The sequence below is a fragment of the Arvicanthis niloticus genome, chromosome 18 (genome assembly GCF_011762505.2).
Source record: "Arvicanthis niloticus isolate mArvNil1 chromosome 18, mArvNil1.pat.X, whole genome shotgun sequence".
Taxonomy (NCBI): domain Eukaryota; kingdom Metazoa; phylum Chordata; class Mammalia; order Rodentia; family Muridae; genus Arvicanthis; species Arvicanthis niloticus.
The window spans coordinates 5609900-5625609 of NC_047675.1; the positions used below are offsets into that span (position 1 = coordinate 5609900).

The 15710-nt window shown below is 41.8% G+C and overlaps 1 protein-coding gene across 3 annotated transcripts; it reads right to left on the bottom strand.

The window, feature by feature from the left end:
• Positions 1-318: 318 nt before the first annotated feature.
• Positions 319-15490, bottom strand: Tmem184c (transmembrane protein 184C). 3 transcript variants are annotated; one of them, XM_076915432.1, is made up of 12 exons: positions 15381-15490; positions 14439-14556; positions 13891-14092; positions 10583-10713; positions 10456-10492; positions 8649-8854; positions 6745-6819; positions 5111-5204; positions 3158-3270; positions 2029-2128; positions 1419-1590; positions 319-907 (listed from the first exon to the last, which is right to left on the bottom strand). In XM_076915432.1, exons 2-12 carry the CDS (start codon positions 14468-14470, stop codon positions 468-470), a joined length of 1602 nt encoding a protein of 533 aa, XP_076771547.1. In that variant the 5' UTR covers positions 14471-14556; positions 15381-15490; the 3' UTR covers positions 319-467. The 3 variants fall into 3 exon arrangements, with proteins under 3 accessions (XP_076771547.1, XP_076771549.1, XP_076771548.1); XM_076915434.1 differs by having other exon boundaries at positions 13746-14092; XM_076915433.1 differs by lacking the exons at positions 14439-14556; positions 15381-15490 and adding an exon at positions 14259-14414.
• Between the last annotated feature and the right edge of the window lie 220 nt (positions 15491-15710).

Sequence of the window (15710 nt, forward strand, 5' to 3'; positions counted from 1 at the left end):
TATAATTGTTTTTTTTTTTTTTTTGTTTTTTCTTTTAACAGTATAATTTGTAAAGTTAAATGGCACATGATTAGAATTAGATTAAATTCAATTAATTTGCAATTTTAGTCTAGAGCATTACGTTCATGCAGTGGTATGAAGCATTGATTTTTTTTTTTAAATGTTCGTCTAAGAAATTCAAGAGCATTTTGCTAAAGTTGTTACCTACTGTTTGAATAAATGATATTCTAACAGTTTAAGAAAGCCAAAGCCTAGGAAATTTAAACATTATTTGTGATATATAAAACTTATACAAATATAAGTAGGTTAATATGCGTATTAGTGTTTCATGTATATATATTTTTTACGAATTTTTGAGATCTTACAACATTCCGCACTGTTTACATCCTGGGACCCATGATCATGTATGAGATCTTACAACATTCCGCACTGTTGACATATTATAATCCATGGCGGATGTGACAACTCTAAAAGGTGACATCGGAAGAGGAATCCGAAGTTTCATCATCTTCCCAATCTGGGATATCAATGGTGGTATCTTCAGGTGATTGTGCTGAATAACGTAAAGTCCATGAAACAGCTGTTTGGAGTTGTTCTTGATACTGGTTTTCAGCAGGAATCTCCTGCTCGTCTGGGATGTCAATCACGATATCTTGTCCTGTATCAAGAAGCTTTTGCTGTTCCTCCGAGATGTCATTCAAAATATCTTCAGATAGGGTGGGCACAGAAATTGGGCTCTGTGATCTAATAGTGTGCCCCAAACCTTGGTATAGGCCCACAGGTGAGGATGACCTGGAAGAACGAGAAGCCTTCTTATCTTGAGATGGAGGTAACAAGCTGGAATGCTCATTGTGATCCGGATCGCCAGGAAAACGCTTCTTTTTTGAATATCCTCGCATTGTCCTCCCTTTAAGACAACATAAGCTTAGCAACCCAAAGTTATTTTTACCATTTTAAACACATGATTCTAAAAATAGCTCCCCCTGACCCCCTTTATCTCCTTAAATTTGAAGAGCCTCCATCATGATACTGCTTTAAATATGTTCTTCTTTCGTTACCTACTGAATGGCCATGGCAGGAGAAAGAATAATCCACATATTTGGGTCAAGGAGAAATCTGTAAAGTGCAGGCCACACAAACATGAAGCAACAAGAGTTTAATCCTCAGCACAGATAAAAAGCTAGGCATGGTTTTATGTGTTGCTTGCAATAAGAGAAAGGAGGGTCTCTGGGGCTCTCTGGCCAATCATCCCAGCTGAAATCTATGAGCTCTAGGATAGTGAGAGACTCTGTTCCAAAACCCAATCTGAACAGCTCCTGAGGAACTACACCTGAGGTTCATCTCTGGTCCCCACGTACATACACACTCAGCCTGTGACTTACCGACACACGTACATACACACTCAGCCTGTGACTTACCGACACGCCTTACTTGCTCAGAAATATCATCTTTGATATCGGACACATCCCACATAGCGAGGAAGGAGTAGAAGCAGGAGACTTCCTCCGAGGCGTGCACATAGGGTTTATAGGAGAAACTATAGTGATGGGCAATTGCAGCAAAGAACATTTCGATGCAGATTATGAAATCCTAAAGAGCAACAAAACCATCAGGCATCTTTGTGGTTAAATCAAGTTTTCCAAACTACTAACTTTTAAAAACTTATTTAGGGTATCAACTTTTTTTTTTTTTAAAGTTCCAGACTATATTCATTTTCAAAACATTTTTTCCCATTTCTTCAAAACATGACAAGCCATGATTTACATTTCTTTTGCATTCCCTCAGTCAAGTATTTCTTAATGCTACCCGAGGACTGAACCGAGGACTGAAAGGTACCATGCAGATATAGGTGGACCAGGAAGAAAAGAACTAACAGTCAGTATGTACAGCTCACTTCTCTATGGTTCCTGCACTGCAGAGTCAGCTAACAGTCTCGCCCCACTGTTTGCATGTTGTTCAGGGGCAATACTGCATCAAATGGTTTAACAAACAGTAAAATTCTCCCAGTTTAAAGATGGCACTACGTACCTGCAGGCCTGTGGCCACAGCTTCTGCACTTTGCCATTCCCAGGTACGTCTTTCAGAAATAACGCCCACTTTAACCAACAAAGCGATAATTACTGCTTGCCTATAAGTTAAGGAAAGGTCAGCGTCATATCTGAACCCTGAAATGACCGACGGTTTCAAAAGTATGCAATAGGGACACGCTGGGAGGTGGCTCGGTGGGTAAAGCACTTGCTGTAGGAGTCAGAGGACAGGAATAAGAATCCCAGCCCAGGTAAGGCTGGCATGAGGGGTGGAGGGGTGGGAGGATGGGGCCAGTAAACCCGTCAGTGCTGCTAATGGGAGCAGGGAGGTGGGAAGAGACTGCAGGTCAGCAAGCCTGAGGTATGTATGCAGAGGAGCAATTATAAAACCCTGTCTCAAATGAAGGGCGAGAACCAATGTCCAAAGTTGTCCTCTGACGTCAACATGCACACTCAGCATGTAAATGCCCCAATCACACAATAAACACAACATATCATCCACCAAAAGATTAGGAAATATGCAATAGAAACAGTTAAGGCCTCAGAGTGCACCCTACACTATCCTGCCTTCAGGCATATTCCCAAAGAAGTTGTGTTTATAGTAAATACACTCCCTTGCCTTGTGGAGTAAGTCTATTTGCTTCATAAGACGGACTCCATTACACATTCTCACAACTTCATCATTCGGTTTAAATTTCCTTTTATTGCTTTGAAACCATGTCCAAATAATTAGATTCCAAGTTCTAACAACTTGTAAGTAACGGCCTGCTACTCAACTGTGTTTACACACAACAGTGTATTAATCTCTAAGATTTTACCATTCAGACATTCAGATGTAGGACCTGTCTATATAACCACGGTTGCTCTACAACTTGCTCTGCTGACCAGCTTGGCCTCTAACGCAGAGATCTGGCCACCTCTACCTCCCAAGCGCTGGGATTAAAGGTGTGCGCCACCACCGTCTGGCCAGGACTAGCTTTTAAAAGACGTAGCTCACCTGCTGTACTGACACTCGCTGTGTCTGTAGTCTGCCCTGCATCATACTCACAACACCTTCAGACACTCTTAACCAACAGCCTTACTTACTGGTATTTATGAAATAAGTACGTTTATGAGAAAGCAATACTCACCAGAAGGAGACGAAGACCACTAACTTCACACAAAGAAATTTGCCAACAGGTTGTATAGGGCTAAGCTCCTCCCTGAGGACTTTATAAAACAGCAGCAAGCAGTACATGGCAAACTGGAAACAAAAGCGACATTCAGCTGCTGCTGTAGGAAGCCAGTCACAGAACCGCTGAAGCCCTAACCAGAGCCCGCTCTACAGTAATGTTCAGGGCAGAGTTTATTGCAAATTAGACAATGTTTTTAGATTAAAAACAGGCTCCAATGTTTTGCTGCTGATGCATAGAAATGAAACTTCTCCAGAGAGAGAGAGAGATATATGCAACGTTTTCCCTGGAACTCAAGGAAAGCAAAAAACAACAATGGAACGAAAGGTTCCCTTCAGCCAAAAGAAAAGCAAACGCATCAGTTATGCTTTTAAACACAAACTACCACATATTTATAAAGATTTGGGTTACTTTTATTAGCAAGTCTCTTGCATAACATTTACACAATACACCCACAAAAAGTTTATTTAATTTAATTAATGAATTTGTTTGGTTTTTCAAGACAGTGTCTAACTATGTAACCTTGGCTGTCCTGGAACTCGCTTTGTAGACCAGGCTGGCCTCAAACTCACAGAGCTCTGCCTGCCTCTGCCTCCTAAAGGCGTCGTCACCACCACCGCCCAGCTCATGCAGATTATAAGTCAACACTAAATAAGTACAGTTCCAATAAAATTCTGACCACGAGATCTGTCTCACACAAACTCCTTGAGAGGAGGACATTAGTCCACATTACCCAGACTCCTGCACTACAGCTGTGGCTCGGTGGCTGAGTGCCCAACCAACATGCATGAGGGCCTGGGTTCTAGTTATCGTACTGCTGAAAGGAAAAGTAATTGGGATTCTAAGCATGAGGCCATTTTTACTACATGTGAACTGTTACCCTCATTCTGGGATGAAACTCAGAGCTGTGTGTGCTAGGCAAGTACTCCACCAGAGATATTCCACAAGTTAAAAAAATTTTCCAGTATCTGTTAGGAATTAAAATCAAATTTTGTTGCCCAATATCTTTTTCAACTGAAAATAGCTAACTTCTGTGTATGTTTCATAAGGTTTCCTTTTAGTTAACCGTCTAAATGCCAACAGGAAGACCAAACTATGTCCACCAGTACAGAGTGCTTGTTTTAATGCCCTTTACATCCAAGGCAAAAAGATTTGTTTTTCTTTTGAATGCATTCCCAGAAAAGGCCATGGTCACGAGGATGACCATGAGGGAGGCCAGGAGACGTGTCCCACTCATTTCCACTATCAGCTTCTGTTTGGTGTTCGATATAGTTTCTCTGTGCAGCTCTGGCTGTCCTGGAACTCACTCTGCCTTGAGCTCACAGAAATCTGCCTGCTTCCGACTCTCAAGTACAGGACTAAAGGCATGTGCCACCACCGCCCATCAAATGTTTCCTTTTTATTTAAACTCTATCTTATCATATGCCAATCAGACTTTTTCCTCTTACTGAATAGGTCTCTGTTAGGTTTTATTTTGAAGGCACATAATGTACATACCCACATAGCCGTGCAGTAACAACAGCAAACAGCAGGTCTGTGTGTAAGTCACCAAATCATTCACAAACGTATACTATATGTTTATATTGTATAAAGGTACATATTAAAGCTGCCTCAGATTCTATGTACAAATTAAAAGAAAATTTCTCTAAAGAAATAGTGCCTGATAATATTTAGCTACAGAAACTAATTTAATACAATTAAGAAGATTATTATTGGGCTGGAGAGATGGCTCAGCAGTTAAGAGCACTGACTGCTCTGCCAGAGGTCCTGAGTTCAATTCCCAGCAACCACATGGTGGCCCACAACCATCAGTAATGGGATCTGATGCCCTCTTCTTGTGTGTCTGAAGACAGCTACAGTGTACTCATATAAAAAATAAATCTTTAAAAAACCAGATGATTATTTACTTACCAGTTGCGACAAATTGTTTAATATAACCAGGTAAGTCCAGGCATTGGCAAAACTGAAGTTCCCCTCATCGTATACCCCAGAGATTTCACATACTCTGAAAAGCAGCAAAATTCGGACAACTTTATGACTAACCAAGCAGACTCATATCTTACTATGTATCCTTTAGAGACTGAGGTTTTATTTATGTGTATGAGTGTTCTCATGTATCCCTGTGCCGGGTGTGCACGCAGTGCCCTGTGGCCTGAGAAGGGCATTGCATAGTGGAGTTAAGATGGCTGTGACCACAGACGGCCCTAGGAACCACACCTCTGCAAGAGCTCTTAACCACGCCCACCCTCCAGCGCTGAGCGTGGGTTTAAGGGACAGTGGCAGCAGTGCTTAAAGTTTACAATCAGTTTATTTTAGAAAGCCTATGGGTGACCATGTGATTTTTGTCAAAGATGGTTCAAAAACTGACAGTAACATTTTTCTAGAAATGTATGATATGACTTTTCCTTTTATATGACTTTTCCTTTTAACCTAAAGAAATTATAAACTAAGAACCATTAAGCCAGAGAATAACTTCCTAATTCTGGAAAGCCTAACTGATAAATATGACTATAGCTCCCTTTTTCCTGTAAATTATCTTGGATGTAAATATTCAAAGGGCCAGATCCACCTCCCCCTAGGACATCTTACCACAAGTATTAAGTTATATGCTCACCCTATTTCTAAGCAGCAAAGAAATAAAGCACACTTCCATAAATGATTCTACCTCAATGAGAGGAGGATAAAGAGCTGAACTGTTTTCTTCACATGGTTTTCTTTTATTTTGTGAGTTGCAGAATATAAAATCTAACAGAAAATCATATAAATTGACGTTTTGGGATTTTTAGGGAACAAATTTCCAGGTGGTTTGATTAAGCCTCACATTTTGACATCAAACAGTTTTTGTGTGTGTTTAAGATCTGCTTGCCTCTGCCTCCTGAGTGCTAGAATTAAATGTGTGCAACAGTTAAAGAAAGTGTTAATAAACTCTTAAATTAACAGCACAGAAGATAAATCTGTGTGATTAACTCAACTAAAGGAGGATTTTTTTTTTCCTGAAGAGTTTTACAGTTGCTCCCAATGGGTGTGAATCTTGTAATTCTTTGCATTGTTCACCAGAATGGAATCCAGCTCTTACACATGTGGTTTTATAGCAGACCAGACTTTCACTGTTAATCAACTCTTTTTTCTACTTGTTTTTCCCATATAAGAACATAGGTTTTTTTTTTTTTTTTGGTTTTTCGAGACAGGGTTTCTCTGTACAGCCCTGGCTGTCCTGGAACTCACTCTGTAGACCAGGCTGGCCTGGTCTCAGAAATCCGCCTGCCTCTGCCTCCCAAGTGCTGGGATTAAAGGCGTGCGCCACCACCGCCCGGCTAAGAACATAGGTTCTTAAAGACACGGCCCAGGCCAACCTTAAACTCTCGATTCTCCTGCCTCTACCTTCCAAGTGCTATGATTATTTGCCATGAACCTGGTTTCTGTGGTGCGGGGATTAAATGCGGGGCTTTGTGCATACAAGGCAAACACTATTAATTGAGCTACGTCCCCAGGCATGTAGCATGAAGACAAAAAAGAAAAAAAAAGTAGCGGCAAGTCCCACTTACAAGGCCGTGCTGGTGGTGATGAGCCGGACCACGGTGTACTGCAGCACTCCCAGCTTGCACCTGAAGAGCAGCATTCTGCGAAGGGAAGAGGACACAGCATCTCAGCAGAGGGAAGAGGACACAGCATCTCAGTTCTGCCTTGGCAGCGGAAGACTAACCCCTTCGACAAGTGACAACTATATTGAATTCTGCCAATTTTGTTCTAAAAGGTAGGAGGGTAAGAAGAGGGATGGCAACAAGGGAGCCTGAAGCCCATTTTGAAATTATTTAATAACTTTGTCTCTGAGAGAGCCTCCCCGCCCAGCTCCACTACAGTGCAACAGAACAAATTGAAGGCATTGGGACCTTAGTCTTTTCCTGTCTCCTACTCCTGCCATTATCACCTCAAATCAACAGGCCCAAGTGATCAAAATCTGTGAGCCAAATAAACCCGATCACCTCAGGAATTTCGCTGGTGATAGAGAGCTGCCTAACAAAGCTCCAGGAGAAAAACTGAGGCACAAGTGAGCTGTGTGCTGGTGCATTTACAAGTGAGCCGAGCACCTGTGCATGTGCACTTACGTTTGGGATGCAGCTTCCTTGTGAATGGGTTTACAGAAAGTTAACAGGACAAGGAAGACCACCCTGTGTTGGACAGCATCACTCAGTTCTCTTTGCTTGACAGCAGATGCGCCTGCTAGATACCTTTCTCACCATGATGAGTGCACCCTTAAACTGTGAACCAATATTAACCCTGTGATTTTCTTAAGTGGCTTCTGTCGGTTTTTGTCACAGCAGTGAGGTAACTGAAGTCCTTTGTATAGAACATATAATCTTAACCTTTTACTTTAAGAACTTTGTTTTAAAAACTTTTAGTGGCCCACACTTTTAATCCCAGCACTCAGGAGGTAGAGGCAGGTGGATCACTGGAAGTTGGAAGCCAGCCTGGTCTACAGAGTGACTCCAGGGCAGCCAATGTTACACTGCCCAGAAAATACAAAAAGAAAAACCAATCAACCAATCAAAAAACCCCACTTTTTTTAAAGAAACATTTAAAAAAGATTTATTTATTTTATTTATATGAGTAAATTGTAGCTGTCAGACACACTAGAAGAGGGCATCAGATCCCATAATAGATGGTTGTGAGCCACCATGTGGTTGCTGGGAGTTGAACTCAGGACCTCTGGAAGAGCAGTCAGTGAGTGCTCTTAACCACTGAGCCATCTCTCCAGACCCACTTTTTTTTTTTTTTTATTTTACTTTGTATATGAATGCTCTGCCTGCGTGTGTGTGTGTGTGTGTGTGTGTGTGTGTGTGTGTGTGTGTGTTTATTCCACATGTGTGCCGGTTGGGTTCCTTGGAACTGGGGTTAGGGATGGCTGGAATGGCTAAGGGTCACTACTCTTAGGTGCTGGTTAGTTAACCTGGGTCCTTGCAAAAACAACAAGCACTCTTAAACCCAGAGCTGTCTCTCCAGCCTTTTAGTGAGTGACACAGACTTACTCATCTTCCTTTACTGTCACACAGGAATAGAACACAGCTTTTAATTGCTTTTGTTTCTTGTCATATATTGTCTTCCCACCTAATCTAATTCATTTAACTAGCTGTGGATCACATACAAGGGCTGTAGGTGCCAATTCCAGAGTATAAAAAAGACGAATAAATATCTTCTAAGGTTTTCTTCTGCATACACTTCATTGAGCGAGCAATGTAAAAATAAAAACAAAAAACCCCCAACATGTGCATTATAAAAACCCTCCCAACATGTGCATTATAAAATGCATCTTGCTCTCTCTCAGGCTGTGCTACATGCTAAACAGGGTAAGGGCTCTTTGCCTGTTATTTTCGCCCCTTTCACAGCACTGCCTAGCAGAGAGCTGACTGATATTTAACAACTCTGCATCTGTAAAGCCAATCATACTTACTCTCCCATCGCCCATGGTGGACAGCAGCATAATGGAGGAAGATGGTTTTGCTGATCTTTACCTTCTAGGTGTAGCATCAAGCTTGGGAATCGGATTGTCAGATAGTTGGTAAGGAATATCATAAAGTTATAGATGACATATGCTTCGTAACACTCCCTACAGGTGTCCACGTAAATTGCAATTTTGGGGTATTTCAAAGCCAGCCACTATGGAGAAGCAAAGATGTTTAGGAAGAGCAGTAGCCGAAATAACGTTTCCACTCAATTCCACTCAGACCATGGGACTCACAGACAACCATAAAATCGGGGATCTTGTCGCCTACTTGCAGTAAACTCTAAACTAACACAGAAGGAACTTTATCTGGGGAGGAGGCCAGGACTACTGAGGATTAAACAATGCAAGGCTGTATTCCATCAATGAGCTACATCCCAGGTCCTGCAAACATGCTTTAAAGTGTAATAAAGCATCTTTGATACAGTTAAACAAAAACATAAGCGTTTGGGGTAAATACTGAACGTAAAATGAAAAGTTAGTTGAGTTCTCAAAAATAATTTGAAATTAAGAAAAAGTATCATCACAGCAAATGCCGTTGAAGACATTTTTTTTTTTTTCTCTTTGGTGTTGTTTTGAAACAGGGTCTATGTACCATCGTTGTTCTGAAACTCACAATATAGACCAGATTGGCCTTCAACTACGAGTTCTCCTGAGTGCTGGGCTTAAAGGCACGCACCATCACATCTGGTTGAAGACATTCTGTGTATATCTAATTGCCACAGTAGTTGTATCTACTATGGAAAGTTTCTCCAAACCCCTTTTCTTCTTCCTTCTCTTCCTCTTCTTTTGGTACAAATAAAAGAGTTGATAACTAAAAACTGTGACGATGAACAATAAACTTTCTTATCAGAAACTACAAGTATGGGTTCAGTTAACCCTGGAGCAGAAATATTCAAAACAACCCCCAACCCCATACAGACCAGACTGGCCTTGAACTCAACGAGATTCTCTTACCTGTACGCAGCAGTACTATTCTACCAGGTGTCATAAGTCACCTAGAGATGACTCTAGGTATAGGAGAGATGTGCCTACTTCATATGCTGATGCTACCCATTTTATACGAGGGACCTGAGCATCAGCACATTTTGGTGCCTGGGATGGAGGCAAATTCCCTTGTGGCTATCTAGGGCTGAAGGTAATTTACAAGACTACATTCTTTAAAAGATTAAGAGCCACTAATCTGAAAATGTAAGCAACTGAGCAAGAAAAACAGCTATAAACTAAAATACTTAAGATATTTGCATTTTTCTTTATAATCATATTTTACCTTTCTTACTAACATTGAAAAACATGTAAACTTGGCCAGTTGGTGAACACATTTAATCCCAGCACTTAGAGGAGACAGAGGGATGAGGCTCTCTGTGAGTTCTGGGTTAACCTGGTCTATATAATATAGTGAGTTCCAGGATAGCCAGAACTACACAGTGAGGCCCTGCCTCAAAAAAATATGAAATAGCCAGGTTTTAGCAGTGCACATCTTTAATCCCAGCACTCAGGAGGTAGAGGTAGCTGGATCTCAAAGCTAGCCTGGTCTACAGAGTAAGTTCCAGGACAGCCAAGGCTACACAGAACCCTGTTTTGAAAACACAAAACAAAATAAAACAAAAACAAATAAAAAAGTGAAATAAAATAGTGAAAAAAATTCACTGTTAATCTCTCTTTGCCAATATTGTATGCTTACTACCTTATTAAGCATTCTCTAGAAGGCACAGTTAAATGTCATAAAATTCTTAATATAATAAAATATACATACACTATCCAAACTGTATATTGGGACCATCCAAAGGATCCTATGGAAAGTAAAACATAAAAAATTTTTAATGTTTGCTTAAGAATTAAGTCAGTCAATACCAGTAATAACAAATATATTAAGAGCTGACCTTACTATAGGCTTTTGAAGTTCTGGTTGGGTGTAATGTACCAGATGTTGGAGGATCCCCCACATAGACACAGGTATGGTTAGCAGTACAAACAGGCCAGCAATAAACCAAGCCTTTGTGTGTATTCCAACCTTAAAAAACAAAACAAAAAAAACCAAACCCACATTTGTTTACATTTTGATATTAAAATTATAAAGATAAATATTTGTATTTCTTAAATTTTCATTTGATTGGTAATACTGTTTGGTTATTTTCCAAATAATTGGTAACAATTTTTAAAAAAAATTTACTTTTTAAACAATTATATGTATATATGCATATGTGAGTGTAGGCTTGGCTGAAGTCAGAAGTGGGCACTAGGTTCCTTGGAGACAGAAGCAGATGGAACCCTGTGAGCTCCGAGACAGCCAGAGCTGCACACTGAGACCCTGTCTCACAGAAGAGCACTACACACACACACACACACACACACACACACACACACACACATGCACATACACACACACAGCTTTGCCTGTTCCTAGCTTGTTATTTACTCTCCATATTGACTTTTGCTTGCTGTTTACATATGAAGGCCTGAGTGCTGACCACACACAAAGCCCAAGTGTCCCCAGAGTACGGTTAGCAAGAAATTTTCATGTCTCTCCTACAGTGCACTCTGGGCACTTGTCTCTGCCTCAGTGTCCTCATCTGTGTAAAGAGACAATTTTCTATGTTCTAAGAGGATTAAATAAATTTATAGTTGCATAAAAACTTAAAGCTATTTTGGGGGTATGCTCTAGTTAATGCCTCTAACCTTCAAAATAAATCACAAAACCCCAAAGCTCCCCGACTCCTGGCCCTCTCTGCCTATGTCCTCTCATTGTTCAGTCTCCTTCAGAGTCAAAAGCCTTCAAAACTCATTTATTCTCCTGATTCTACATTTCTACCACACATTCCTACTTAAACAATTCTGTTCTGGCTTAGGCCCTTCCAACTGCAGTGAAACCATTAAACTCCCCAATGGCCTTCCTACTTGTGAGAAGTGACAGACAGGGTGGCAAGTGTGGACACTTCAAATGTTCCCCTGGAAACCCTCCCCATCTGGTGTTCACTTCATTGACCCTCTCTGTAAAGTCCTATAAATATTGGTGCCAGGTCCTTGCTGTTCCTTCTGTCTATCCTTAATTTCAAGTGTTCTTTTAACTGTGGACACTGTGAAGTCTGAACACTAGTGACTAGGCTGGGCTCTCCTCATTCATGTATTGAAACTTAACCCCTAATGGAAGTGGCCATACTTGGAGATAAGGCTGCCAGGGAGGGATGCAGGTGAAATGAGGTCATAATCTCAGGGAAGATGATCTCAAAAAGAGATGTTTCAGCCACGTGAGGATTCAGCAGGAGCATGGCCACCTGCAACCTGAGGACCTTCCTCAAACTGAAACCCCACTCAACTCAGTCCCATGGTATTTGACTCCAAAATAGTTTTCTGACTATAAAAATGTAAATTCCTGTTGAAGCACTGTTTATGTTACACCACACACACACATATGTATTAAATGTGTGCTTTTATGCGTGTGAGTGCTGGTATGCACGTGTGGAAGTCAGAGGACAACACTGGGGAGTCAGCTCTCTCCTTCCACCTTGAGGCAGGGTCTCTTGCTTTGGCTAACTGGCTGGCAAGCTTGTAGGCAGTTCTGTCTCCATCTTGCCATGAGTACCTGGTTCCAGAGATGGATCAGGTGGTCATGCTTTTGAGGCTACTGTCCTACCTGCTGAGCTGTCGCCATAGCCCAGATTATGGCATTTCTTATGGCAGACAGTAGATTAAGCAGGATTTCCATACATCTGTTTGTAGTTTAAGCCATTCTGAGGTCTCCGTTTGCATATCTGAGTGCATTATCTGACATGCTTATCTGCACGTGCTCCATTAAACGTGCATATCAGGAAGTGAGGGACCTGGGCTGTTAGCAGTTCACACTGCAGATTAGAAATGGTCTTAAAGGGTAGTGGTACTTCAAGACTACTGTTGATGCTTACAACTAAGACAGAAATGATACACATTTCATTTACCTTTCTATATTATAGTATTCCAAGGAATACTAAGTGAGGAAATTACATTTAAATTAAGATTGCTAGACCTAAATATAGGTGGACAAATCTCAAATAGCCTAAAAACATAACAAATGAGAACTATTTAATGTCATATTATAATACCCTTAAATATCTATATGGACTATAATTAGAAGACCCAACAAAAGTGTAGTGAACAAAAAGGTCCTACAAATATGTTTAGACACACTGATTAAAATAACCGGGGCGGGGGAGGGTGCATCTACCTGGTCTGCCTATCATAACTCTTCCAAAATAACTGATTCTCTATAAAAGTATTTTTTGGTTATTATTAATTGGTAATTCTAAGTTTTCACTTTATAGATATAGCTATAGGTTAGGTATCCAGCTTATACACTTTACTAATGTCACAACATGACATTAACAAGCTGGGCCAGAGAGATGCTTCAGCAGGTAAGGTGCCTGCCTCCAACACTGATGACCTCAGCTCAATCTTCATCACTCATTATGATGGGAGGGGAGAAGCACCTCTCCCAAGTTGCCCACCTTCAGACCCCCACAGCTGGACCATCCTATGAACACACCAACAAATACTACTTTGGAACACACAGGGGACGTTTGTAAAATTTTTGCTTTGATTAAGGAGTTAACTTCAGGTCTGGGAATGAAGTTGGTAGAATGCTTGCCTTAAATGTACAAAGCCCTGGGTTCAATCCCTGCATTGAGTAAACAGAATGATGGATACACTTGTAATCTGAGCATTGGGAAGATGGACGTAGAAGGAACATCCTAGGCTACAGAGCAAAATCTAGAACAGCCTGATCTACATGAGACAATCTCACTAAAGAAAGAAACAAAACATGTAACTTCAACGTAAAGTTAATTAGCGAACTCAATTTAACAAGAATCCTTTCGTTCCAGGAAGCCGGCTAAAAGCTTATAAAATCCAGAACGTAGTTTTCAAGGTAGTTTATTTAGTCTGGTCAAGCTCAGTATCTGCACAGCAGATCTGATTTCAAGAATAAAGTTCTTTCTGGGAACTGATGGACATTGGGAAAGCAGCCCATTGTGAGCAGGTGCATTAACTATTTTTTCATCCACCAGGACCTACCTCCAGTTGTAGCAGCTAAATAAAACCAGACAGGTTGGTTCAATGTCCAAAGACGAAATGTTTTTCAGACCTCAAGTATTAGAAGGCAGACAAAGGAACTCTGTCAAGCAGCGTAAGAAAGGGTAGAGGTGCAGGACCCTCTTACCTCCATTCGTTGGAATTCCCAAATACAGATTGGTATCAATACAAAGAGGGCTGATCCGTAAAGAAATATGAGCAGGGGTCTGATCCATCTTCTCCAGTTATTCAGATTACATACACAAGGCATTTTCATAAACAGCCGAGTCAAAGAACAAAACCAAGAATCTGGCAAGTCCTCTTTTTCGGTTGTCTTCTCCGCTGGCTCCCTATAGGGAAAGATTTACCAGCCGCTGGCGCCGCGTCCTCGGGTGGCTCTGTGCTTGCGGCTGCTGCAGCGGTGGCCGCTCTGGATGCTAGCAGGTGCAGGCTGCATCCTTGCCGGCCAACCCGCAGGCACCCGGTGCCGCCTCCGCGGCGTCGCCGCCGCCTCACCTGGAGGTCGTCCAGAGTCTCGGCTGCATAATGACCCCAAGGACAGTCGGGGTGACTTGGGGATTCTGGGCACTCAGGGTCTGACCTGCAGCTGGTACCCTACCATCCCTCTCCCTCCTTCCTGCTCTGGCAGGCTAGTCTCCGCCCCCGGAAGACCCGGCCCAGAACTTCCTCACTCACGGCTTCGGAGCATCCACAGTAGCGGAACTCATCTTCAAAACACGAGTCCACTTCCGTTTCCGTCCAGAGACAGACTTGCGCTGAGTGTCACGGGTCGTCGATAACGTTGTTAGACCATCTAAAGAAAAGTCGTAGTGAGAGTCAGTCACTGTGAAGCGGAACTTGAAACAGCTTTTTTTTTTTTTTTTTTTTCTCTCAGGAAGGGTTCCCAGTTGTCTTTAGGGGTGATATAGGAAGCCCCCCCCCGTTGGAGTAAGTCGGAATGGGAAACCTTCGTTTAGATTCCAGTCCGTTGCTAGAGTTTAGGGCCCTAAGGAGGAATTTCTCTGCATAGTTTCTAACCGGGCAGAAGAATCATTCTAAAAACAGCTTATTTGGAAGTAACTGCCACTATGAAATGTTCACATTTGGAACGTGTGTTTAAAAGTCTTACTTATTTAAGATTCAAAAGATTAGTATTAACCGGGCAGTGGTGGCATTCGCCTTTAAACCCAGCACTTGGGAGGCAGAGGCAGGCGGATTTCTGAGTTCAAGGCCAGCCTGCTCTACAGAGTTAGCTCCAGGACAGCCAGAGCTACACAGAGAAATCCTGTCTTGAAAAACAAAAACAAACAGATTATTATTCTGACACCTAAAAAGATTGGTATTCTATATACCTAAAGCTTTTAGCTGTATAGTGTTACAGATCGAAAAATGGCAGATGAGATCTTAAAGTCTTTGTAAATCAAGGGACCAAGTAAACATCTGAGTCCCGACTAGACACAGAACGCTGCCTACCTATATTGTCATTCTCTGAAAGCGAACACTAACTACCCATTTTGTATGAGCTGATCTGCATAAAAGTGCCGAGTAGCGACGGGGCAGTTACCCGTTTCACAGATGAGAAAAGTTTCAAGTGGTTAATTTGTCCAAATATTAACTAATAGAGCTGTTTTTTCTGACCTTGGACTTGATGGTTGCCATCACCTTTCAGATTCCCGATTAACTAGTCTCGGTTCAAGGGAGAAATGCTAATGAATGTGACTTGAACTGAATTTCACCCGGAGTAATCCACGCAAAGCTTTGTGATTGGTCAGCTACGTAGGAGGGCGTGGCTGTCACCTAGGTTACCGAGAGAGCGTGGCCAGAGCGTGGCGAGGGCAGCAGAGGAGGGTAGCGGAGATTTCAGGCAGTGCTTCCTTACCTACTTAGTGGCTCCCTAAAAGTGCTCCGGAGGTTGTAGGAACTGGGACCTTTCAGAAACCCCTGCTACGTTCTTGAGACTTTACTCCA